This window comes from Ahaetulla prasina, chromosome 8, assembly GCF_028640845.1.
Source record: "Ahaetulla prasina isolate Xishuangbanna chromosome 8, ASM2864084v1, whole genome shotgun sequence".
Taxonomy (NCBI): Eukaryota; Metazoa; Chordata; class Lepidosauria; order Squamata; family Colubridae; genus Ahaetulla; species Ahaetulla prasina.
This window is the reverse complement of record NC_080546.1, coordinates 79,759,322-79,786,865: the sequence shown is the minus strand read 5'-3', so window position 1 is coordinate 79,786,865 and position 27,544 is coordinate 79,759,322. Positions and strand designations below refer to the sequence as shown.

The 27,544-nt window shown below is 39.9% G+C and overlaps 1 protein-coding gene across 9 annotated transcripts in view; it reads left to right on the top strand.

Annotated features, from left to right (window-relative positions):
- The window catches only part of FIP1L1 (factor interacting with PAPOLA and CPSF1), a 41,303-nt gene that overhangs the window by 12,805 nt on the left and 954 nt on the right, over nucleotides 1-27,544 (top strand). Inside the window, exons 8-18 of one of the 9 annotated variants that reach the window (XM_058192250.1) lie at nucleotides 210-278; nucleotides 3,537-3,646; nucleotides 5,103-5,210; nucleotides 9,970-10,063; nucleotides 11,262-11,418; nucleotides 15,599-15,625; nucleotides 16,009-16,063; nucleotides 19,023-19,078; nucleotides 22,647-22,864; nucleotides 25,750-25,758; nucleotides 25,974-26,107. In XM_058192250.1, coding sequence (XP_058048233.1) covers nucleotides 210-278; nucleotides 3,537-3,646; nucleotides 5,103-5,210; nucleotides 9,970-10,063; nucleotides 11,262-11,418; nucleotides 15,599-15,625; nucleotides 16,009-16,063; nucleotides 19,023-19,078; nucleotides 22,647-22,864; nucleotides 25,750-25,758; nucleotides 25,974-26,107 — 1,037 coding nt within the window. Of the gene's footprint in view, nucleotides 1-209; nucleotides 279-3,536; nucleotides 3,647-5,102; nucleotides 5,211-9,969; nucleotides 10,064-11,261; nucleotides 11,419-15,598; nucleotides 15,626-16,008; nucleotides 16,064-19,022; nucleotides 19,079-22,646; nucleotides 22,973-25,749; nucleotides 25,759-25,966; nucleotides 26,108-27,544 lie in introns of those variants that run through there. The other 8 variants (XM_058192252.1, XM_058192251.1, XM_058192246.1 and 5 more) reach the window with 8 other exon arrangements.

The following is a 27,544-nucleotide window of genomic DNA, read 5'->3' as shown; positions in this document are numbered from 1 at the left end:
TTAGCGGCCCTTGTGTGGTTCAAAAGTCCATTCCCTTCCTTCCTTGTTCCTACCATCCAGCCGTTTTGCTCCATTTCCTTGTTGGCCTCTTGTGTTGGTAATGTGGAATCACCAACTGCAACTAGCTTGTAACCTGTTGTTAGTTGTGTTACTGTAGCCCATCCGTCCATAATGTGGTGTTTTAATGGGCGATGTGTTATTTAACTTAGGCCGAAGACATTGCTATGGAAGTAACGCCAGGGGCAGAGATTCCAGATGGCTCATACAGTCTTTTTAAGGTGAATGTTGGTAAACTTTCCTTAGTCACTCTTAATTACTGTTTGCCATACCAGTTCCAAGTTTTGAGTCTAAACACAAAAGTGGACGTAGCTGTTTCTTTTCTTTTTTTTTCCAGCTTTCTAAAAAAAATATGTTCTCCAGATGTGCTGCATGTAGAATCACTTTTTTTTTTTTAATCTTTCTTGCTGCAACTCTTACGACTTGATGGCATAATGTACTAATGATTGCTGTGACGAGTTACGTAATGTATATGCTGCATCCTTTTTTAGTGAGACATGTCGCTCCGTTAAACAGATTTTTCATGTTATCATTTTTGGTCTAGTATTTGATCCTTGCTTTCTCTCTCTGGGTGGCCCAACTCAAAAATGAAGTTAAGGCAGAATTTTGCTGACCGAAGAAGAAATTATCCTCCATGTAAGAATGTGCACGAAAGAGAAAATGTGTGTGTAGTTTTGAATCCGAAACAAAACAAAAAGGCTGCTATAACTTTCTGAAAGTTTTGCCGTTACATTGGGGGAGGCGCAGTTTGATGGAAATGAAACCTGGAATGTTTTTACTATTTATTTATTTTTTATTTCTGCTGAAGCAAAATGCACAGGATACAGGAGTGAGTAGGACAAGGCTGATATGTGCGGCACTTACTCTCTCTTGCCTTCGTGTAGCTGGCATTGCTGCATATCCCATTGTGCCCCTCCTCCTTTTGCAGTGTTGTCTTTCTCCCCTTTTCTTGGTTGCCCTGGACTGTTGCTAAGTCTTACCCTCCTTGCCTGAAATACTACTTTTAGTAACAACCATTGCAGCCCATATTGAAACCAAAACAGTTCTGTAGCTGAATCGACCACCCCTGTTTGTTTTAGACACAAGCCGCCTGAAAACAGCTGTTCCTTGGACAGTTCGTGCACAAATACTTTCACACATCCCTACCTTTGTATATAAGACGTGGTTAGATTGTCATAAATCAGGATCACAAACTTGATTAAAAGCCATATACAGTAATCACCAATCTCTAATATGCCTAGAGGACCTTCGGAAACCACATTGTTAGGCTCAGCGGCATCGTGAAGCAGCAAACTCTAGCTCTTTCCTGAGTGCTTCTAAGGCTGAAGAAAATTCTAGACAAGACCTTGTTGTGGTAGGACTTGAACTCGCTGATGGATTGAGAATGCTTCATGCCAGTGTAAGAAGTTATCAACTAGTGGTTACAATTGACTGAGGAAAACAAATGCACATCAAGTTAATATGTGTCTCACTTACATGGTGTGAAGAAATGGGTGGGTACTTAAAAACCAATATATTTTTGAGAAAATTGCCTTAATTTTGCCATAAGACTGATATTTTATTTATTTTTAACACTCAACGCAACAGTTTTGCAAAACTTAGAAAGCATATAATACGCTTATTTTTCCATGAAGAGAAACTTCAGTTGTTTTATTTCATTGTTCGAATAAAATGCTATTTTAACACACGATAGAAAATGGACCTGGTAGAGAATGTTTTGTAGGATGGGTCTGGCTGATTGGCTCCCAATTATTCTTTTTTTTGTTCTGCCTATAATAGGCTGGAGCATTTTAGCTTTTTATTACGTAAAAAATGCAGAACAGATGTGAATGGCTAGTTTAACATCTGTAACCTTGCTCAGGTTACATATTTTATGTTCATGAAGGAGTATTTATAGAAATTTTGGGTAGGAAGCCCCGTTTTCAACCAGCGTGTGCAGTATTTTGTTCAACATTTTATACTTAAGAATTGATATAAGCTAAATATAAGCAGAGCTAATACGAAGATTTGAATTAGCATCCTTTTATTACCTTTTTTAAAAAAAAAACATGCTTGTGTACTATTTCATTTGTACCTATCACCTAAGAGACTTTGATCAAGGCTACCTCATAATTGAGGATTTGAACCACATTTTCTACATTCGACTCCAGATTTATCACCATCATAGGTGTATGAGCAGGGTTGTGCTTTTCTGTAATATTCCATAATGCTACATTGCCCATTCATGCTTTTTACTAATGTCATCTGATGAAAAATGTGAAAACCATCTATTGTTGTTATACAGAAGTAGAAGTCTACGAAATCTAATGCTCCACCATAATGTGTTAATCACTTTATGCTTTTCCAAAATAGGCATAAGATGATCAACTCTAGTATTCCTAAAGCAGGGGTCCCCAGCCCGTGGCATGCACAAACAAGCAAAGCCACATCCATGGGATGCAGGCAGTACACAAAACCACGTCCCCGTGCCCCCCGGTCCACGGAAAAATTTCTCCACGGAACCCGTCCCTGGTGGCCAAAAAATTGGGGGCCGCTGTGTTAAAGGACTAAAACAGCAAATTATTATAGTTTATAATGATTTTTTTAAGATACAGGAAGAGGTATGAAACTCTTCCCCCAATTAGCATTAGTGCAGGATATTTTGCCTGTCTTATTCAAAGCAATCTTTTTTAAAAATAGAAACTATGCTTATAGCTATACAGTATTTGTGCTTCCTACCACACCCACCTGAGGAGAAATACGTGTTTCCCCATATAAGAGACTTAATAACTGTCAGTTGTTTAGATTTTATTCATGCATACAGCTCAGTTTGCTTTGCTTAATAGCAAGTGGAAGTTATTGTGACCCTTATCAGCCTGCAGGAAAATATTAGTCTACATTTTTCGGCTTTGCTTAATACTTGTTTTTTTTTTTAATATTCATTCTTTACATGTTTGCTTTTCTGATGCTTGGGAAAAGTAATATAGGGATTGACGGAAACAGAGCACCAGATGCTTAGCTAATTTTCCCTAGACATGCCGCATGGAGCTGAGTTTGACTGGTAAAATATTGATTGTTCAGAAGTGCTGTATATTTCTCAGTTTTTATTCCTATTCCATACTGAAGAAAAACATTTTTGTTAAATACTTTGCGGGGGCTGAAGCATAAAAACACAAATCTTTGGTGGATTCTACTTTTGATTTTTTTTCCCCCCAACTTCATAATAATACAGACTAAATTATAAATTACCTTCCCCTTTCCTATTCTGAAAACAATTTATTTTCAGGGTGGCTGTTGGAATTTTTGAGAAACGACATTTCCTTGGACAAATGAAGCAGGGAGGGACTTTGAATGGGAGCCACAATAACAAGTTTGCTAGCGTGAGCGTCCATATTTAGGAACTCTCGGGTTTTTGTTGCTATTGCTGTTTTCTTTAATTTATTAGAAGAGATCCTTTATTTTGCAATAGGTAATGCTAATGAAGAAACTTTATTCTGAAGGTGCAGCAGGGCAGAACTGGAAATACGGAGAAAGAAGTAGCACTTCCACCGGTCAAAACTGAGTTTACATCTCCCCCACCCTTATTCAAGACAGGAGTCCCATCAAACAGGTCAGTGGGTTAGCCACACTTTGGAACTGCTGGGGACAGAAACTGTTTCCAGGGTTGCTATTATCCCTTTTTAAAACTGAGCACCTTCTCACATCTTGTGTTTGTCATCCTTTGGTTGTAAATCTTGATATAATCTGAGATATAGAGCGTCAGTGGCAATCAGTAGTAGTAAACAGGCATGATTTGCATCTCAAATAACATGTGGATGGTATTTCAAATAAGTTTAGAAGCCAGGTGATTTTGATTACATTTTACAAAAGTTTATTCCATGCATTTAGTTTGGGTTGAGGTATCTACTTCGAATCCCATAATGTTACTTGTATATTGTTAAGCATATATAAACAAACACTGCCTAGCAGCTTAAACCTTAATATCTATAGTGTTAATTTTTGTGTTTGGCTCAGATTTGTTTGGAGTAGGCTGTAATCAAGGTTCTTCTTATATTTTGATCAATTAAAAAAAATGCAAATTTAGTTTTGAAGAGGTCATAAGACTTGCCTCTCATTGGCCAAACGTGTAAAGTGGATATGTATTGAACATGTAGCTGAATGATAGATCAAACAAAGATAATTGCAGTCTGATTTCATTTCTCTTTCCACAGCCAAGTGCTAGTTAATAGTCTGCACAATATGCCATAGAATTAACTCTAATCCCTCTTAGATATTTTAGAAAATATATTAACTGATCTCTGTATCCCGCTTGCTGGTCTACGACTTTATTGATTGATAAAGATGTTTTTTTTGTCCCTATAAATAAGGGAACCAAGAATATTTGTATTACATCACAAATATTGAAAGCACTGGCCATCATTTTATATATTGTCCTTTTCTCGGGGGTAGAGGGGGATGCCAAGTTCTACTCACTTGAAAAGATTGTAGAAATTTCAGATGGAGAAAAAAAAATATTTTATCAAGCAGTACATTTTTGTAAAAAAAACCCAACAACCCTATATTTTAGGCCCAGCAATTTAAAAGCATTATAGTTAATTCCTGGATTTTATAAATGTTGCAATTGTTTTGCCATGAATATATGTATATTTTCACTTCTGATTTTTCAAGTGTGAGTTTATGAATGGTTCTATCCCATGTTGATACTAACGGTGAATCAAAAAAAACCCAACTGGTTTCTTTTCTTGGAACAAAACAGAAAAATAAGCCAAAAGCAAATCATAGCTGCTTTCTCTGGATCTATATGGTACCTGGATAAATCCAGCTATATTTGGTTATCTTGCTTGTTTGTGTTTTTGATTAGGTTAATATGAAATGCAGATTCCACTTAGTGAATATTGTTAAAGCATCTCTAGACCACTATTACAATGATTCCGTGTCCCAGAATCGCAGGAAGGTGTGGATGGGGGGAAATAAATGTGAGAGAGTGAGGGATAGAAAATAGTGTCTGATAATAGGAAAAGGTAGAAACACAAGAAAAGAAAGACCTAGAACATTTATCTCACCAGAAACAGCGCCTCTTCTCAGTCGCAGACGGGAACTGCAGTCAGGAAAACCAGTTCAGGCGCTGTGAAGTGGCAGGCCCGATATGGGAGGTCTGAGTCACCTGAACTAAGGTAAGAAAATTTTAAAGCACATGATCTTTTATTTTAAAAAAAAAAGTTACAATGCTTCAATTACAATTCCTCAATAGATGGAATTGGGCTGGACTTGGGTACATAAGCTTATTTTACCAACACTGATGTGGAAGTATGAATATAGATTAATCATGATAATAATACCCAACTGGATTTTGGGAATTGTGAGGAGAGTATTTTCTATGTATACTTCATTATAGAATTGGGGAGTATTAAAATTTAAAATATTTCTGGGATTAATTTCATCAAAGCCCGTTAGGGAAGCTTCCTCCCTCTTCTTTTTTCATGACGATCACTAAATGAACACATAGAACACTGTTATTTCACATAGGAGTAGCAAATTTCATGAGTGCCAATCAATTTTTAAATTATTTTCTGCACCTGGATGCATCCTATAATTCTTTAATTCTTACTCGGCTAGCCTTTATCCCCACATTGTGCTGTTACAATGGCCATACAGTGGCTCTGCCTTCCAAACAAAATCCTGATTAGCAGTAGCACTTAGACTTACATACCGCCTCGGTGCTTTACAGTCCTCTCTAAGTAGTTTACAAAATCAGCACGTTGTCCCCAACAATCTGGGTCCTCATTTTACTGACTTCAGAATGATGGAAGGCTGAGTCAACCTTGAGCCGGTCAGGATCGAACTGCCGTCAGCTGGCAGTCAGCAGAAGTAGCCTGCAAACTGGATTCCAACCACTGCGCCACCACGATTTCTACCTGAGAGGCTGTGCTTCTGGGAGGAAAATTGCAGGTGAATATGGATGCGCCATATTCTTCAGGTCTCTCGACGCTGTTAATTTGTACTGGAGTCCTTTTGTTTCTTAGTCTGAATGCTGCAGGCCAGAGATTAGCTTGGTTTTAATTGTGAATTCCAGAGGGAAAATACTGCAGGTAGTCCCCGACTTACAATAGTTTGCTTAATGACTGTTGAAAGTTACAACAGCACTGAAAAAAGTGACCATTTATGACCATTTTTCACACTTGCGACCCCTGCAGCATTCCCATGGTCAGGTGATTTCCATTGAGATGCTTGGCATCTGCTTCATGTTTATGACGGTTGCAGTATCCCAGGATCATATAGGTGCCCTCTTGCAACCTTCTAACAAGCAAAAAGCCAATGGGGAAGCCAGATTCACTTAACAACTGTGTTAATAACTTAACAACTGCAGTGGTTCACTTAACAACTGTGGCAAGAAAGAGTTGTAAAATGGGGCAAAACTCACTTAACAAATTCCTCACTTAGCAATCTAAATTCTGGGCTCAGTTGCAGCCGTAAGTCAAGGACTACCTGTATTTGGTGTTTGGTTACTTCAGTTTCATCTTGTGCTAGAGTCCATCTAGCTGGCTTTGATGGTCTCTTCCAGAAGGCATGCTCTGGCCCACAGCCTAACATTTCTGTGCTACCAAGCAGCAAAAGATTAGGGATTCCTGCTGCTTTGGTATGGTTTAGACTTAAAAAAAAAAAACACAGCAAAAATTATTTGCAGTCAAAGCTCTATTTTAGATTACGCTGCCAAAAAGGCAAATGCCAGTGTCAATCTAGCTTTCCACATTCTGGTAATGATGCTCAGCCTTCTACAAAACCACACTTAACTAAGAGCAAACAGCCTTTATCAGTAAGTAAGCAAGCGAAGGGTTATGTGCTTTGATATCTTACGGTAGGGATGAGTTAACTCAAGGGCAAAGATTATTTTTTTTTTAAAAAAGCAAAATTAACAAATCTTTCAAATAAAATAAAAAATTGCACTCATAAGATTTGTACTGTTGGAACGCCATCAACGTTTAACGAAAGAAAATACATAATAGGTGTGCTGAGTTTTTTACTAGGCTTATTCAGCCCTGGTGCTTCCAAACTTCTGAGGAGAAAAAAAAAAGTACTGCAAAAATTAGTACCAGCCCTCTTCTGATGATGCCAGCAGAAGTCACAGCTAAGCACTTGAATAGAATAGAATAGAATAGAATAGAATAGAATAGAATAGAATAGAATAGAATAGAATAGAATAGAATAGAAGTTTTTATTGGCCAAGTGTGATTGGACACACAAGGAATTTGTCTTGGTGCATATGCTGTCTGTGTACATAAAAGAAAAGATACCTTCATCAAGGTACAATATTTACAACACAAATAATGGTCAATATATCAATATAAATCATAAGGATTGCCAGCAACAAAGTTACAGTCACACAGTCATAAGTGGAAAGAGATGGGTGATGAGAAGATGAGAAGAAGATAATATGCTGAAGAAAAGCTGATGCCCAACTAAAAAAAGCCCAGTTGTTTGCTTCAGAAAGTTTGATGAGCCTGATTCAGGATATTCATAAAAAGGAAAGTCATTCTTCATGCACTCAGGGCAATATTTACTATAATATTTCTGTCTTGCAGGTTTTCTGTCTTGCCTACTAATAGGAGGAAGAGTGGAACTTCCTATATTTTCCAGAGGGCAGTGGAACACTCACTTTGCCATAATATTTAGTAGTAGTGTGATCTATAGCAGGGGTCCCCAATCTTTTGGACCTCAGGGATCACTAAATTCATATTTTTAAATCCTGTTGAAATCCTTCAAATTGCCAAGGTTGGAGACCCCTGCTGTGGACCACTAATATGATCTGCCTAATGACTGGCTGGCTGGGTAGTCATGTGACTGGGTAGTCATGTGACTGGGTGGGCGTGGCCAACTTGATATCACTCACATTGAGGGGTGCTCTCCAGCTCTACTCACCCCTCCCCTCCCAGCCATTCCTCACCTGCCCACCTGGACTCCTTAGGGCCCCAGTAGGAAGCAGTTGTTGGAGCTAAGCAGCCACCATGAGAAAGAGTTGGCAAACAGCTGGCTCAGTTCAAATTGGATCGGACTGAGAAGCAGAAGCTCCTCACTGAGGACTACAAGCATAGGCTTTACAAGCAGAGGGAAGACTACAGGAGTGCAAGGTCAGGCACCAGTGCCTGGAGGCTCAGCGGGCTGGGATGGACAGCCAGTTCCAGTCCCCACTGGAACAAGACCCTCTGGCTCTTTGCCACCAGCAGCACTTCCCACCAGCCTTTGGCCAAATTTTACTGCGAACCACGAAAATTTTCTTGTGGACCACCAGTGGTCCATGGACCACCAGTTGGTGACCACTGATCTATAGCATTATAGTCTAAGTCAGACACAATCAGCTTTTACATTGATTTTCATGAATTTCATATAAAACTCTGAGAAACTTGGGTAGTCAGATGGGCAATGTCTAAACTTAACAAATAAATAGATAAAAATAATTATATAATTAGGGATAACAGCTTAAACTTTCTAGTGTGCAATCTGCCTTTTACGCTTCCTGCTTTTCTCTGCCTATTGTTGGTGGAAGAATGCAGTTTAATTTTTTCCCCCGCTGGTGATGCCTGTCCCGTATGACAAACTTAAGGGTATTTTTTTCTAATGTTTAAACAGATGTGTGGATAATTAAAAGTTCTTAGTTAATTTGTGGCATGTTTATATGAAATGGTTTTGAAAATATTAAGATGTTTAAAACTTTGTGTTTAGCAGTTACATTATTCTTTGCTCAAAGTTAACATATGCCTCTTGTTTTAATACTTTTTAAAATCTTACACAGTTGCCAAAACAGTTCACTTCTTCAGCTTTAGATAGGTAGATGGTGATTTTTAAATGACAATCAGGAATTGAAAATGTAGCACAAAATTCTGTGCAGTTCAGAATTGATATTCAAATCTTTGCTATTTCTACCTTAGCAAGCTGAAAACTGGCAGCTGAAAATAATTCCTGAGACATAGGAAGGTTTTATATGACAGTTTGTGTCATTTTTGGAGAAATTGTATTTTAGGTGTATTTTATTTGTTTTTGATGAGAGAAAGCGTTGTTTTAAAATGTATGGGATTCATTTCATTTGCTTTAGGGTGAGGCAGAAGTTGTAGCATTTTGTAGAAAAATCTTACCTGCAACGTAAGTTAGAGGCTCAATTTTTTGGTTTCATACATTGCATCAAAATCTTTTGGAGATGAAGCATGGCTGTCCTTGAAAGGCTCTTTCTAACTCTGTGTTGTTTTTGAATGGAAGTCAGCAACCAAGGTGTTGGAAAGTGTATCTAACTTGCTAGGGTGAATTACCTGTCTACTTTGGGTCAAAAGTTGTTTTAAGAGCAGAAACATAAAATAAGACAGCTATCATATCCCCTTAATCCTTCTCTTCGTTAGGCTAGACATACCTAGTTCCCTTCACCATTCACTGTACGTTTCATCCTCCAGATCCCTTATCATCTTGGTTGCTCTTCTCTATACTCTTTCAAGGGTCTCAGCATCTCCGTGGCAACCGGCACTGGATGCAGTATTCCCAATGTGGCCTCACTCCTGCAATATATAGAGCGATATTATCACTTCACGTGATCTTGATACAAGTAGTCCTCGACTTATGACCACAGTCAAGCCCAAAATTTCTGTTGTTAATTGAGACATTTGTTAAGTGAGTTTTGTCCCATTTTAGGACTTTTCTTGCCACCGTTGTTAAGTGACTCACTGCAGCCAATAAGCTACTAACCCAGTTGTGAGGCAAATCTGGCTCCCCCATTGACTTTGCTCCTCAGAAGGTCTCAAAAGTTGATCCCATGACCCTGGGACACGGCAATGGTCATAAATATGGATCTTATTTACACAATCCTTACATTTTTCAAAACAATGTGTATGAAAATGGGTTTGCACTTTCTTGATTGTCCTATGAAATAATGTTTTGCATTTCCTTTTTCAGACGGCTTTCTGGGACAATAGATGTGATTGGACAGACCATCACTATCAGCCGAGTAGAGGGAAGGCGGCGGGCCAATGAGAATAGCAATATTCAGGTTTGTTTCATAAATGTAAAACAAAATAACCTGTACCCCTCAACCCGAAAAATACGTTTCCGTCCTCCATCAGTACAGAAGATGAACTTACATTATATGTTACGGCTGATCTGCAAAATAAAATAAAAAATAAACAGTGAATATGACTCCTGATCAAGCCATGGATTTATTCATTAGATAACATTGAATAGAAGGAAGTTGGAGAGAATTTCAAATTGAAAGGTTTTGAATCTGCTTCTAGTGAAGGATTCATCCATGAAAGCGTGCCACATGTTCATTGCTGTCCCCAAAGGTGTAGGCCCTTCTTTATGCAATATAGACATTTCAGAAAGAGCACTGATTGCTGGCACATGCCGTAAACTAATTTGATCCTTCTCTCTCAAGGGTTTGTTGCAAAACATTGCATTACTTGCCTGTCGCTCTCCAAGCTTTTGATTATTCCATTGAATAGAAGCAGACAAATGCAAATATTACTGTATTTTTCGGACTATAAACCAGGGGTCTCCAATCTTGGTTCCCTTAAGACTTGTGGACTTTAACTCCCAGAGTTCCTCAGCCAGCTTTACTGGCTGAGGGACTCTGGGAGTTGAAGTCCACAAGTCTTAAAGGGCCAAGGTTAGAGACCCTTGGACTATAAGATGCACCTTTTCCCCCCCATAAAAGGGGGTGAAAATTTGGGTGCATCTTATATACCGACTGTAGCCCCGCCTACCCACTGGCCCCCATCCTTTGGCCTCTGCCTCCCAGCAATTTAATGTAGCAAGCAGCAGGAAGAAACAGCCCATTTCAGCTTCAGCACAGCCTAATTAGCACGTTGACTGTCCCTTGGATTGGCCTCCCGACCCTTAGCTGTTTCAGGCTGCAGGAATTGCCATGGCCTATTGCTGCACGGGCCTCTGCTGCTTGCTGCAAGGAGGTAAATTGCTGGGAACCGATTTTTTTTTTCTTGTGCTAATCAAGCTATGCTGAAAACAAAAATGAAAGTAAAGCAGGCTGTTTGCTGCCACAAGGCAAAATTTGCTGAGAGGCAGATTTTCTTGTTTTCCTCACCAAAAAAGGTAGGCGCATCTTATAATCCGGTGTGTCTTATACCCTGAAAAATACGCTAGTTTAGATGTAGAAGGTCCTGAAGGGGAGGAAAGTACATTTTCCACTCCTTTTTGTCCAAAGGCAAATATAAAATTGGTTTTATTTATAGGTTCTTTCTGAACGCCCCAGCAGTGATGTAGACAACAATTTTTCCAAGCCGCCTCCGTTTTTTCCTCCAGGAGCTCCGCCCACCCATCTTCCTCCACCTCCATTCCTTCCACCGCCTCCATCAGTTAGTACTGCTCCTCCTCTAATTCCTCCTCCAGGTAAAAAAAAAAGGGGGGGGGAAGGATAGTGTTTCAGTTGCAATGTATATTCTTCACCGAAACCACAATGTTGTTTATTTAGAATTAGACATGTTCTTAGCAAAATTCAATTTATTTGGAAACTGTAATATACTATGTGGCTTCTAACAATTATTTCTCTTGAAGAGTATGTTCTCATTTCTGAAGTAGTTTTCACATTTCTCCTCGTTTTCTGGAAAAAAAAATCGTAATTATTTCTGTGCTGTCCTTCTAAGTAAGTGGTTCCTGGTCTATGGAGGATTTCATTCAATTGTAATTTGCTTCATGTGGAATTTGAACTAACATATAAAGTACAACTAGCTGTCTTTTGATCACCATCTGAAATTTAAAACAGGACGGCATAAATTGTTGGGTAATTCGAATCACTTTATTCCTTGATTGAAGGGTGACTCAGGGGCTAGGACGTTGAGCTTGTCAATCGAAAGATCGGCAGCTCAGCGGTTCGAATCCCTAGTGCTGCCGTGTAACGGGGTGAGCTCCCGTGACTTGTCCCAGCTTCTGCCAACCTAGCAGTTTCGAAAGCACGTAAAAATGCAAGTAGAAAAAATAGGGACCACCTATGGTGGAAAGGTAACAGTGTTCCGTGCGCCTTTGGCGTTGAGTCATGCTGGCCATATGACCACGGAGATGTCTTCGGACAGCGCTGGCTCTTCGGCTTTGAAATGGAGATGAGCACCGCCCCCTAGAGTGGGAATGACTAGCACATATGTGCAAGGGGAATCTTTACCGTTACCTATTCCTTGATAGATATCATGCACTGAAGTATTTGCAGTGTGCATTTATTTGCTTCAGTTTTAGACAATCCAACAATTAGAATTTTCTCACTATCCATATTAATTACATAAAATATAAAACAGAAACAGCCTCACAGTAGATCATAATCAATAGGAACCACAGCAATAAACAGAGCATTTGAACTTGCATTAAACAACCGACAAATTAGTAATACTCAGTAATTCCAAATTGGGTGAAATGTGCCCAGAAAACAAAGATACACCCTTGGTTCCAGAAAAATCTGAATGTAGGTGGCGGCAGTATATGAACAGTATACCATACTTTCATCATCGTTCACACATCGTTCCTGGAGGAGGAAAGTGACATGTAATAGTTGAGTGCAGTTTTCTGAGAGCTGGCAGATAAAGGAAAAAATAAAATTCATAATTATTTCATTTAAAATAAAATTAACATTGTGATAAACAGTTATATAAACAGCTATATATTAGGTTTTGGAAGTAAAATTCTTGGGCGTTTATAAAATGAACGTTTTACATATTAAGTTTTCACCTGTAGTTAATTGTCAAACTCGGGTTGGATTACAAACTTAATTACAAGGGAATCTGCTTATTCGAATGTAAGATTGTACTAATTTGTGTGAGCATAGTTTTGAGATCGTTCAGTATTTCTTCTCTTCCCTGCGTACTCTCCTCCTTCCCCCCAATGATTGCATATTTCTTTCCCCAAAACACAAAAGTATTGCCTACATCTATTTTTGCCAAAAATAGTAGGAAACTCCTGCCTAAAGGTGCTTTTTCAAGAGACAGTTGGACTTCGTTTTTTCTTTGAAGCTTTTTGAAGAAGCTTTTGCTGGGAACTGAAGAAGCTTCTCGGACGAGAAGCAAAACGTCTTCAAAGAAAAAAAACCAGAAAGTCCAGTGGCCTTTTGAAAAAGGTGCCTTGGGACAACCGTGACCTGGATGGTTGGAGAAGCTCCATAGGAAACTTACGTTTTCCTAACACATATCATAGCTTTTGTCACTGTGTGCAGGCAGTACAAAAAACCGGAAGGAGCAAAACAGCACCACTGCTCTGAAGTGGAACCCGTCGCATCTGCATTTGGAAACGAACTTCACTAAATTCATGGCACATCCTGTGCAGCTTCTCTATTTAGATAACAAGTCATTCTCTTCCGCAAACGTAATTGCCGAATTGACAGGCAAAAAGTCTGTTGTCACACAATTTACACAATTTTGAATTTGAATACAAAGCCGTTACTTGGGGGAGTTCGTTTCAGCGTAGCTACAGGTAGTCCTCAACTTACAATAGTTCATTTAGTGACCCTTTAAAGTTATAACGGCACGGGAAAAAGTGACTTGTGACCGTTTTTCACACATAACCGTTGCGGCATCCCCATGGTCACGCGGTCAAAATTTGGATGCTTGGCAAGTGACTCGTACTTACGACGGTTGCAGTGTCCCAGGGTCATGCGATCCCCTTTTGCGACCTTCCCGACAAGCGAAGTTAATGGGGAAGCCAGATTCACTTAACAACCGAGTTACTTACTTAACAATTGCAGTGATTCACTTAACACACTGTGGAAAGAAAAAAAAAACCATAAAATGGGGCAAAGTTCACTTAACAGATATTTCACTTAGCAGCGGAAATTTTGGGCTCGATTGTGGTCGTAAGTCGAGGACTACCTGTATACTTGTAATTGATCGATGAAACCTGAGATGAAAGTGTGAGGAATGAGAAAATAAAACCACTATTCTAAAGTTTTCTAAAGACGAAGTCAGATTTTTATTGAAGTTCAGCGTTGGCATGTAATTCAGCAATCAAGCACATTGTGGAAGCAGGAGACAAGTTTATCAGATGAACTCTGCCCTGAGGGTTTCTCTCTCTTTTTTTTTTATCACTTGCAATTTCATAAACTTGGAAACAATGGTGGGGGGAGGGAAAAGTATTGTAGCTTTGGCTCCTTCAGGTTTGGCGCATTTCATCTTCAAAGAGCATTCCTCCTCTATTGGGGTAGGAAACGTTTCTTATTAGCTTCTTGTTAGCCAATATTATTATTAACTTGGAACTTCTGCCCAGAAAGTTTTCATACATTCCAATATAAAACATCCTTTGGATGATCCTTTTGAAAGGGGATTTTTCTTTGAAGCTCTAGTTCTGTGTTCACTTAGCTATTTGTGATGCAAATATCTTTGGAGACCAGAAGAATTGCTGTTGCTTAAAAATATAAACCTAAAAAGCTGACTAAATATTACTCAGAATAGTTACTGGAACTAGATGGTATAACGCAGGGGTCTTCAACCTTGGTAACTTTAAGCCTGGAGGACTTCAACTCCTAGAATTCCCCAGCCAGCAAAGCTTTCTGGGGAATTCTGGGCTTTGAAGTACACCAGGCTTAAAGTTGTCAAGGTTGGAGACCCCTGGTATAAAGAAACAACCGAGCTATGTCTTTCTTTAGAATTTATAAAGAAAAAGACAAAGCAATTTAATTGACAAAATTAACTATGTTATATACTTGTTCCTGTGACATTTTATAATATGAAAGTGTTCGTCTGGTCTAATTCCCATTCTCTCAAGTAAGGTGTATAGTCGGGGATCAGGCATTTCATCACTGCTAAAATTAGTTTTATCAAACAGCCATGATTGGTATGATGCGTCAATGGGAGGATTATTCTCTTGGGTTTTTAAAAGTTCTTTTAATGAGAACCGTGTGGCCCAGTTAACGTTAACCTGTCATTTTACATTTTGAACTTGCTGTCTTGTCTGTTAACATTGAGGATATAAAGGCACAGGTAGGGTTTTTTTTTCTCCCCATTGAAATGTGCATGAGTATTTTTTCAAAGAAAAAGAACAATTAAGACGTTACTTTAAACTAATATTTTTAGAATTACCTTTTTATAATACGTTTCTTACCAGTAACGTAACTTCCTATCTAGAAGATATGGTCTCTGGAATTTAACGATACATAAATATCGAAAGGTTTTTTAAAAAAAATATATAATCAAAATTCTAATTGTGTTGTGTCTTCATTATTTGAATAATGTCATCATCTACTCTTGCTCAACAGATTTCAAGTCATTAATACGGAAACAGTCCCAGTGTATTTGTTGGGCACATATTTTAACGTGGGTGCATGCGGTAGAGTTTTTTTTTTATTTATTTATTCATTCATTTATTTGCATGGAGACGGCCACAAATGATCAGGTTCTGCTGCTTGTGTAGATTCACACACAGAACTTTTTGGACTGAAACCAGTACGGATTGGTGGTAGAAATTAATTTACTGCCAATTCTTATTGGCTTTTTAATAATATGTTGTTGGCATGGATGCCAATATGGGAACCGCAATATGGGACTGAGACAATATAAACTCATTGCTGAAATGACTGGCTGCATTTTTTTTGTTTTAGGTATACCAATAACTGTGCCACCGCCAGGTATATTTATTTATTTTAAAAGTAGCATGAAACTTAACTGTGAATTCCTTTTTCGTATAAGGAATATTTGAATATATCCCCACTTTTTAAAAAAATGCACTCAGTTTTCTTTGGAGTACATCATTAATACTCAGAGTGATTTGAGTTGCCAACTTGCTCAAAGTAGTTGAATTAGAAGAACCTGAGAATATATTTAAGTGTACAATATTTTAAAAATATACGCTACGCAAATTGTTTTATTTTGGCATTATTCTATCATTTCTTGCTACAAAGTTTTACTAAACATTGCTGCGTTGTTTTTCTGATGGGGCCCAGCTAATGTGCACTAACTTAATTTTGAATTTGTTTTCAATTTAAACCAACCTCTCAATTAAATATTTCAGGCTTTCCTCCCCCACCTGGAGGACCACCACCTTCCCTTATACCAACTATAGAAAGGTAAATTTTAGTTTGTAATCTAAGATTACAAGGACTTTGTTTATTGTAACCATTGCTATGATGTGAATTTGAACAAAAATACTGCTTGCTGTTTTTGACTGAATTTGCTTGAACCGAAAAGAAGCCCGCTTTGTAAGTTCGTGGTTTCAGTAGCCGCTTTGGGGTAGGGAGAACAAAGAGCCAGGTTACCTGGAGGAGTTGTAGAAATGACTGGGATACGGACAGTAAAGATAAAACCATTGGGGAGAGCAAATAAGATTTGAAGTCTGAAGTTAGATATTAGTTGAGCAACTCTTATTTATTTATTTATTTATTTATTATTTATTTATTTATTTATTTATTTAAATTTTTATACCGCCCTTCTCCCGAAGGACTCAGGGCGGTGTACAGCCAAGATTAAAACAGTTAAATATACAAAATTAAAATATCAATTAAAATACATATTCAATAATGGCCAAATTAAAACCGTCAAATTGACCCAGCCTAAAATGCCCCATATAAAATTACTAAAAATTTAAAAATTTGAAAAATTTAAAAATCAAGCCAGTCCCGCTTGGATAAATAAATACGTTTTTAATTCACGGCGGAAGGTCAGATAGTTGGCGCAAACCAGGGGGAAGTTCGTTCCAGAGGGTAGGTGCTCCTACAGAGACCCTTCTCCTGTGGGCCGCCAGCCAGCATTGCTTGGTGGACGGCACCCTGAGAAGTCCCTCTCTCTGTGAGCGTACAGGTCGGTGGGAGGCATAGGGTAACAGCAGGCGGTCCCGTAAGTACCCGGGCCCTAAGCCATGGAGCGCTTTAAAGGTGGTAACCAGAACCTTGAACTCTTATGCTTTTGGTTTCCCTGTCATTAGTTAAAGCTTTGGAACAGGGCTAGACAAGATAGTAACAATCTGCCATATATATACAGTATTTTTTTTAATCATTGTAAATTTCTGATTCAAGAAAATGTAATCTGGGCACTAGATGTCTGTGGGGCTTTTTATTGTTATTTTCCTGGAAGGTCTCTGGATTGTTTCTGGTAGAAAGCTTGACGCTCTTAAGTACATGGCAGTCATAAATCAGGTCGTCATGTGACCACACCCGATTTTACGACCTTTCTTGTCACAGTCATTAAGTAAACGCAGTGGTCATAAAGCGAACCCATAGCTAAAACATTATGGAGTGTGTTTTGCTGGAAACCAGAAATAAATGCCAGATTCTGGTAAAAATGTCATAAATAAGACACTGAGCTTGTTGATCAGAAAGGTCGGCAGTTTGGCAGTTCGAATCCCTAGTACAGGTCTCCTGCGTGAGCAGGGGGTTGGACTAGATGACTTCCAAGGTCCCTTCCAACTCTTGTTTTTAAATTGCAGTCATGTGACCACAGGATGCTGCAAATAGTTGTAAGTGTGGGCCAGTTGCCAAGCACCCAGAATCAATGATTGATTGATTGATTTATTTTATGATTTAATGTAATTTATTATTTAATATAGTTTTATGATACCTCCTAGAATAAATGAATAAATAAAAACAGCCAGTGGGTGAAAAGGTTTAACCCAAACTACATATATTAATCGTGATCTGAATCAAAGCTTTTCTTTGTTTTAGCAGTGGTAGGATTAGATTTGGCCTTCCCCACCTCACCAACTGGCTGAATTGTATTAGGCAAGATTCATTGTTCAGTCCTTGACATGAAAAGTTTTCTAATCGAAGAACCTTTTCCTTTCCCATGTTCTCTACCATGTAGAGAACCGTTTTGTCTGGTGACGCCTTCCTAGTATAGCTGGCTGATCTGTGTTGTGGTCCGCCAGCAGCCTGCGGAGCTGGCAATGGAGTCAGACAGCGATGAGGCTGAGGAAGAGCGTGGGCCAGTCCTGGAGGCTGGGGAAGGTCCGGATGAGGGATCTGCATCAGAGGCAGAGGTGGGGCCAGGGTCAACGGGGAATGAAGTGTGGATTCCAGAGGCTGACAGTAGTGAGGCAGAGTTACAGGAGGAGCCTGTTCCTAATGCACGCGTGAGAAGAGCTGCCAGAAGGACAGAGCAGCTAAAGCAAAGAGAATGACTCAGGAGTAGGGCTAAGAGATGATTGGCCCCTCCCATAAGGCTTAAAAGACCAGTCACGGCGTTTGGGCTCTTTGTCGGAAAACAACGTTGATAGCTTTGTCTTGTTGCATTTGTTTCGTCTTCTGAACTTCTGCCAAGAAAGGCCTTTGGCAGTTTGCCTAATTGGACCAAGGTTGGTGATAGGACTGAGGAATTGTGTTGGGAGGAATTTGCTTTAGTTTAGTTGAACTACGCTGAGAATGAGTTAATTCTCAGCTGTTCTAATAAAGTTTTTTTGTTTTTACACTGACTGAGTTTCCTACTACCTACTTGGGCCTGGGTCACAACAATCTGTAAGATGGGAAGGCAGGATATGAACAAAGCAAGGCAGGGGTATTTGTAGGAACATTGAACTGATAGGTGAAAGGTGAATTCATCCATGTTCGAGTATGAACAAAAAGCAGAGAATTGGGTCTGTTGCTTGCCTTAAAGTAGTTTCCCAAGGCTTTCTGTTGCAGAATGTGTAGAGGGGTGCAAAAATAACAACGAGGCTGTGCATTGAAGGACCCAAACAGACTTCCTTCCTTCCGATCCTGACTCCTTTTATGAAGAAAATGATAGGGAGCATAGAAGACATTGATACACCTACAGGCAAAGATGGACCAGGAAGCTAATATGCAAAGATGGACCAGGTAGCTAATTGCCTTCATTTATTCCTGCAGAGCCAAAGGCATAGCGTGTTCAGAGCACTGCCATCCAGTTAATGGGGGCAGCCCATACTGATTTAATACAGCATATATATGATTAATCATTTTCTAGGCTTGCGAACAAAGGCACGGTTCAGCAACTAGACCTGAAATGCAATAGAAATTGGTTAATTTGAACAGAACCTTAAATATGAAAGAGGCTTGATTTATATTTATTTCCCAACAGTGGACATTCCTCTGGTTATGATAGCCGCTCTGCTCGTGCGTTTCCATACGGTGGTGGTAAGTGTCTTCAGTTCACTGCTTGAAAATGTCGCTTAGCTTGCTATATTTTCATATATTAAATTCCCTCTTGCCTACAGGAAAACTAATAACCTAATAATATATTGTTGATTTCCTAAGTCTTGCTATTTACAGGTGGCATCTTTGATTTGTCAAGCTTGCATTGGCAGGCACCAGTCTCCTGCCCTATTGTGAGGCTGGGAGGCATGGGGAGAACCAGTTAACTGAAAATACATGTAGTCCTTCCTCGACTTACATCCATTCTTACTATCGGAATCTCAGTTGTTGAGCAAAGCGGTAGTTAAGGTGCCACGTGACTGCTTTTCTCAACAGCAGCCATCCCCGTGCTTCCAGATGTGGTCGTTAAGCAATCTTAGCAGGTCGTTCAATCTCGCAGATTGACTCTCCGGTGGGAAGCTGGCGGGGAAGGTAGCATAAATTGAAACAGGTTGCCAAGCTCCCAGATCACAATCACGGGACTGTGGGGGTAAGGATGCAATTTGAGGCAACGTGCAGCAGGTTGCAAAGTACCATTTCTAAGGCTGTCATAATTCTGGATCGTTTACACAAATGGTTGTAAGTTGAGGAACTACCTGTATATTTATAGCATGCAATATAAACTAATAGTCACCAACCATGGTAACTTTAAGCCTGACAGACTGGCTGGGGAATTCTGGGAGTTGAAGTCCTCCAGGCTTAAAGTTGCCAAGGTTGGAGACTCCTGATATAAATAGTTAATTACATTTTTTTTCCTGAAATTATTTTATCAAATTTAAAAGCTTTAAAAAATGTAAAAGTCACAGAAGAACTCGGGGCTATGTGCAGTTAAAATGTTAAAAACGCAAAATGAATGTAAAAAAATGGAAAATAGAAGCAGTGATAGTAAATTTCAATATTAAAAGGCAGGGGTAAGAGCATTCAGTGGTGCTAATCAGCCCCATGGATTAATGTTCCCCTATGAGCTTCAAGTTAGATGGCAGAGCTGGATTTTTAGATCTTTAGATGCTTTAGAAAGGCCAGGGGATTGGGGGCACATCTTGCCTTTGGATTTTAGGTTTTCTGTTTTCCAATAAATGTTGAATGTTACATGGAAAAACAAAAACAAAGTGGAACCAGTATCATCGTCAGCACATCCTGAGCCTACTCACATTTTTGAAAAAAATACTTTGCTACTCCGTTTTGTTTTTGGATAGTTGCCAGACGAATTCAGTCATACTACCTTGAGCAGTCTGACTCCATACCATTTAGAACAAAGATCTTCAATCCATATTTTATAGATCGATGCTTAGGGTGCTAGGAATGTCTTTAGCCTATAAAAGAAAAGGAATGGGGCGGGTATGAGCACTGCCTTCCAGCCCTTGAGGGCTGTCACAAAGAAGAGAGGTCAATCTATTCTCCAAAGCAGCAGAGGCCAAGACAAGAAGCGAAGGATGGAAGCTTTTTAAAAAGAGATCCAAGCGAGAAGTAAGGAGAGTTTTTCTGACAATGAGAACAGTGAATCAGTGGAACAGCTTGTCTTCCAGAATCATGGGTGCTCGAATGGAATGGAATGGAATTTCTGTCGTAAGTCAGCGTGGTTGTAAAAGGACTCATCATATGACCAGACCCAATTTTATAACCATTTTTATTATATAGTCATTACATGAATTGTGGTCATTAAGTGAATCTGGCTTCCTAAATTGACTTGGCTTGTTGGAAGCCAGCTGGGAATGTCAGAAACTGTGATCACGTGACATCAAGACACTGCAACCATCATAAATGCTAACCAATTGCCAAGCACCAGAACAAATGTGCCTATCGTTCCTGCCCTATTGTTTTTTTTCATATATATATATATATATATATTCTTATACTTATACTTATACTTCCTTATATTTCCTCATATATATGATTATATACTATATAATCATTTTGTGTGATGCTTATGTATATTGTTGTGACAAAAATAAAATAAATAAAATTGCAATAACGTGGACCATGGGTGGTGGTGCAGTGGTGGTGGTGCAGTGGACCATGGGTGGTGGTGCAGTGGTCATAACTTTGGGGACAGGTTGTAAATCATTTTTTCAGGAGTCGTTGTCACATTGAACTGTTGTTAAAGGAACAGTTGTAAGTCAAGGACTATCTGTAAGGCCAAAATTAACAAATGTGATGCTTGATGTAACTTTTTCCACATATTTATACATTTTCAGGATTTAGAGATTAGAGCCTCTCTTTATTAGTGTGTTGGTTTGGTTTTAAGTGCTCAGTGCCTAGTAAATTGGTTTAGGTGAGTACTGAATGGGGAAAAAAACCCCTGTTTTAGTCTAAATGTGAGTAAGAGAACTTGGAATATTTTGAACAAAGTGTGTTCTGGCAGGAGAAACCAAAACAAACAAATCAAGTTTCTTCTATAGGGCACAGGGAGAAATCAAAATAAATATCTGGGTTTTTTTGTCCTAAAACAACATAACAAGGCGAGAGGATCATTTCCGTTGAGTGGTACCCATCACTATTACCTCATAAAAAATTGTCAAGGAATATTTTCATTTTTTTAAAAAAAAATGAAGGGTTTTCAAAGTTCCCGTAGCAAATAATGGAAGAAACAGATGAACATCCTTTATGTACAACCCTGTCTGTACAACCCGCTTCAAAGCTGCATTCAGTTACAAAAAATAGTTTCACAGGCCACAAGCAACTATAAAATTAACACCCTTTGAATCCTTGGCTTCAGATTTGCTTGAAATGCACCCTTTTGCTATTGTATTTAGCGGTTGGGGTGGGGTGGGCGCCTCACTACAAGAACCCAGTGCTATTACATGGCAGTCTGGGAATTACAATTATTCCATGCCATATTTTTTTTTTAAATTCAGCAGCAAATTTGCTTTCCAGGCGGGCAACGGTGGGCCTTATTTTCAAAATGCCTGTCTCTTTAAATGTGTTCCTAATTTGGGTCTTCCTCATCCTTGCTCTCACTGTCTCCCCTTAGTCAGTTCTAGTAACGTGGGCAGTTTATGAACTGTAAGGTTCTCTCTTGTCTTCCTGTCTAACCGACAGATGCTAATTTACAGATGTCAAAATATTCGAAACCACATGAAATAGCCCTACCCCCCCACAATTTTATCCTTGGCTTAGGTCGAAACTCCAGAATATACAATGTTTTGTTTTTAGTTTGGAGCACGTTAAACACATCTGCCAAACTTGGAACATTTTGCAGGTATCTGGGCCTCTTTCTTTGTCTTTCTAAAATTCAGAAAAACAATGTAAAAAGAAAGTAAATAAGCACAGCTGCAATTACAAAAGAACACAAACGTGACTTTTAAATATAATACCATAAAATAAGGGAAGAGATTCTCATACTGACACTACTTTTGAAATTGCTACTGGATGTAGAATTCACAACTGGGCATGGGAAGCAATTAATTTATAAGCTTTATTCAACCCGCCATTCAAGGTGGGTTTTACAATTTAACCTTACAGCCTAGGCTTCCCTTTTATAAATGGGGAGTAATCCCAGTGCGATTCATTTTACGCTTTTCCAATGTTTCAACCTTTTTTTGTTTTCTAATCCTGGAATTTTTTTCTTTAGTCACCTTTCCGCACCTTACAGGTTCTGCCCCGTCATGGACTAGTCTCATGGACACAACCAAACAGTGGGATTATTATTCCAGAAGAGATAAAGACAGAGAGCGCGAAAGAGATCGAGATCGAGAACGGGATCGAGATCGTGACAGGGAGCGGGAGCGGACCCGGGAAAGAGACCGGGAGCGGGAGCACAGTCCAACCGCAAGTGTGTTCAATAGGTGGGTATCGGGACCTAATCTAAGGCTTTGCAGTGAGAGTTCAGGGCCTGCTTTAAAAATTGTATTTCAAACGTCACATGCAGCTGCATATTCTTAGGGGATAAGGACTGGCCTTTGTTTTTCTTTTCTCTCCAAAAGCCTAGCCAGCTAACTCAAATTCAAACCAGAAGTGCAAAAATAAACACTACATACAAGACTCAGAACAAAGATGGTGAATTTTATTAAAGTCGCAGAAAGGAGTGGAATCGGCGCTTCAAAATGCTCATACTGAGACCTATTTTTTCTTCTCCTCATTTGTAAAGAGATTTGTGCTATTTTAAATAATTCTCTTCTTTCTTTTCAGCTTCAAAATGCTACATGCATTAAGGGTTGAGTTTAAAATATATTACCATAATGTTTGTTCTTATGGATTTAAATAATTCCCTTCTTTCTTTTCAGCTCCAAAATGCTACATGCATTAATGGTTGGTTTTAAATATAATACCATAAAATAAGGGAAGAGATTCTCATACTGACACTACTTTTGAAATTGCTACTGGATGTAGAATTCACAACTGGGCATGGGAAGCAATTAATTTATAAGCTTTATTCAACCGCCATTCAAGGTGGGTTTTACATTTTAACCTTACAGCCTAGGCTTCCCTTTTATAAATGGGGAGTAATCCCAGTGCGATTCATTTTACGCTTTTCCAATGTTTCAACCTTTTTTTGTTTTCTAATCCTGGAATTTTTTTCTTTAGTCACCTTTCCGCACCTTACAGGTTCTGCCCCGTCATGGACTAGTCTCATGGACACAACCAAACAGTGGGATTATTATTCCAGAAGAGATAAAGACAGAGAGCGCGAAAGAGATCGAGATCGAGAACGGGATCGAGATCGTGACAGGGAGCGGGAGCGGACCCGGGAAAGAGACCGGGAGCGGGAGCACAGTCCAACCGCAAGTGTGTTCAATAGGTGGGTATCGGGACCTAATCTAAGGCTTTGCAGTGAGAGTTCAGGGCCTGCTTTAAAATTGTATTTCAAACGTCACATGCAGCTGCATATTCTTAGGGGATAAGGACTGGCCTTTGTTTTTCTTTTCTCTCCAAAAGCCTAGCCAGCTAACTCAAATTCAAACCAGAAGTGCAAAAATAAACACTACATACAAGACTCAGAACAAAGATGGTGAATTTTATTAAAGTCGCAGAAAGGAGTGGAATCGGCGCTTCAAAATGCTCATACTGAGACCTATTTTTTCTTCTCCTCATTTGCACAAAGAGATTTGTGCTATTTTAAATAATTCTCTTCTTTCTTTTCAGCTTCAAAATGCTACATGCATTAAGGGTTGAGTTTAAAATATATTACCATAATGTTTGTTCTTATGGATTTAAATAATTCCCTTCTTTCTTTTCAGCTCCAAAATGCTACATGCATTAATGGTTGAGTTTAAAATATATTGCTATAATGTTTTTTCTTACAGAGGCTTAGTACTAATGTTCTCTACTTTGTATGTTTTGTGTTATAAATTACAGGGTCAGTGTCTTAGGCATAAAGATCAGTTTAACATCTATTCCTTAGGCACCTTGATTGAAAGCACAAAACGATCTGGTCATTCAAGGGTGCCGAAATGAACCTTAATGACTTCCAGGCCTAGGGAAGATGCTGTGTTGCTTGCAGACTTAACCAAAAAGGAGGGAAGAGAATTTTTTTTCTTCTTTTTTCTTTTAACGTGACTAAATTATCTGACATCCGTAGCAAAACTACAGTCATATGACAGTGTGAAAAGCCAGAGAGCCCTTAGCCTAATAAAATGATCATCTGTGGAATAATACGAGAAAGTGGGAAGTTGGGAGTCAGATATCATTCAGTTATGATACCCTGGAACGAATATGAGTCTTTTAACAATTTTTCTGTGCCATGTAAAATTGAGTCTAAGAGTAAAAAGAACAATTATGTTGTACCTCCATGAATGACATGCACTGTAAGCAGGTATTGACATTATGCTCTGGTAAAAGGTCAGGTTCACCTGGGGAGACTTCGCGGAGTCATGGTGTAATTTTATTGGTAGGACTACTGAAGCCGGTGTGTCATTGCTGATATCAACTGCCACCTTATGCTTGCTTCTGCACTTCATTACCATGCGGTGACAGCCTGCCATGAACTCTGGGGAAGGTGGATGGGAGGGAGAATGCTTGGGGGAAAACGAAAGTAACGGCTGTATCTCCCCAAGATGCTGCTTCAAGGTCACCTGGCTGGGAAAAGAATGCAGCTGCATACCAGCCTGCATACCAGTGACTGTTCTGAAAACATCTTGCTGCAACTTGATTGGTCATGGGGGTGGGGGCTGGGGGGTCAGCAATGGGAGGCAGTTAAGGGAGGGGAAAGTAGGTCTTATGGATTTTGGCACGTGATTCTCAGTTCTGGCTATGCATTACTGCGATGCACCTGACTTCTAATAAAAAATGCCTTTCCCGACAAATGGAGCCAAGGATCGTTTCTATTTAGAGGCTTAAACTTGAGGCAGGTCTCATAGCTGTATTGTGGTCTACTTTTTCCCAGCTAGCTAGAATAATATGCAACTTGGGATTTTTTTCTATCTACCAGTCCACCTGTTTCTCCTTAACTTTTGAACCCAGACAAGCCCAAAGCCCAATTTGTGGTGTCTGCCTTAGCTTTTGGGAGAGTGCCACGTCCAGGAAGTTTTCTTTTTGTTGTGGCCTGTCGGCAGCCGGCCCCTCCAGCAGCCAAATCAGATGAGGCGGTGGTATGGGAGTCAGGCAGCATGAAGGCAATCAGAGCTCCTAGAGGGAAGAGGGAATGGAGCTGTCAGAGAGACAGAGACAGAGGCGGAGCCTGGGCCATCCATCAGCCCTCCAGGTCTGGAGGGGCTGATGAGGAAGAGGGGAGACAGCTGGGTCCAGTGCCTGATGTGCAGAAGGCAGAGGAGAGGAGAGCAGTGGAAATCTATGGGCTGATCCTTGGGACGGAAGAGCCACCGCTGCTAGTGACGTCCCACCCTAGCTCTGGGGTGAATAGATGGGGCAAAGAACTATTCATCTCCCTGCCGTGTATATGGGAGAAGCCAAGAGTTGCTAACTTTAGTTTGAGGAATGCTCTTTTCTTCTTAGTGATGAGGAGCAGAGATACAGATACAGAGAATATGCAGAGAGAGGCTATGAACGACATAGGACAAGTCGAGAGAAAGAAGAGCGGCACCGAGAAAGGAGACACCGAGAGAAAGAAGAGACGAGACACAAATCATCACGGAGGTCAGTTCTTTACTAAGCTATCAAATGGATGTTTTATAGGTGGTGCTTAAAATAAAAAATGTTGGCTATCCTGTAATACCTCCCTCCCTCTCTCTCTTTTTTTTCTCCTAGCGAAAAATGAAGCCCAAAGTTAGTACAATGTTTTATCTAATCAAAGAGATCTATCCGTAGGTGATAAGTTAGAATCAGAATCTCTTTTTTTAGTGCGATCCTGGGAACTTTTTAACGAAAGGTTCGGTTCATTTGTCTCGGTGGGCTATTTAGAGCAGGCAAGATCCCTGAGCAGTGATGGGACCTACCGTGCTGGGGGGAGAGCGAGTGTTTGGCCACTCTTTGCAAAAGCGCCCATTTGTTGTTCATGTCAAAATCGGGGCCCAATCCTTTACCTCAGGGCTGTCAAACTCTTATTTCATTGAGCGCCACATCTAACCTTGGGGGGGGGGGTGAGTGTGTGTGTGTGTGGCAAGGGTGGGTGTGGCCAGCTTGATGTCATGTATCTTGGGGGCGCCTGTGGCAGCCCGAGCGGTCTGCCAGCGAAAACTCGCTCCCAAGCTCCGGTTTTGGCTGTGATGGCCTCTGCAACCCTCTGCCAGCAAAAATGGACAGCTCTCCCGAGCTCTGTTTCGCTGGCAGAGGCCCCGCGAGCTGGTCCTTCGCTGTTTCCAGGGTGGCAGATCTAAGCACCTCGTGGGCTGGGCCCCGGGCCTTGAGTTTAAAACCCCTGCTTTACCTTTTATTTTATTTTTATTTAATCATATTTATATACCGCCCTATCTCCCGAAGGACTCAGAGACCTTGTCTCTGAGGAGAGGCTGAGCAATAAAGCGGCAGTCTTTTTAATGACCTTTGCTTATATGCCAAGTGAAACATTTCCACTTGCTTGCCTCCCTTTGCTAACACCACAATTGAGGCCAGAATTTCTTTTGCTAAGCGAGACATTTGTTAAAATCATCTTTTAAAAACTCTCATTGGATTAATCCAACACGTTCTATGACCCTGCCTGTGAGATCCTCCAATTACGACCGCAGCAGAGCCCAAAATTTATGTTGCTAACTGAAACATTTGTTGAGTGAGTTATGCCCCATTTTACAACCTTTCTTGCCAACATTCGTTAAGTGAATCACTGTAACAGTTAGCAACACGGTTGTTGAGTGAACCTGGCCTTGCCCATTGACTTTGATGGGAAGTCGCAAAAAGGGGATCCCATAAACCTGGGACACTGCAACCGTCATAAATATCAGTCAGTTGCCCAGCATCCAAATTTTGATCGTATGACCATCAGGATGCTGCAACGGTCGTTAAGTGTGAAAAATGGTCAAAAGTCACCTTTTCCACTGTCATCGTAACTTTGAATGGTCACTAAATGGACTGTTGTAAGTTGAGGACTACCTATAGTTTATAGCAGGGGTCTCCAACCTTGGTCCCTTTAAGACTTGT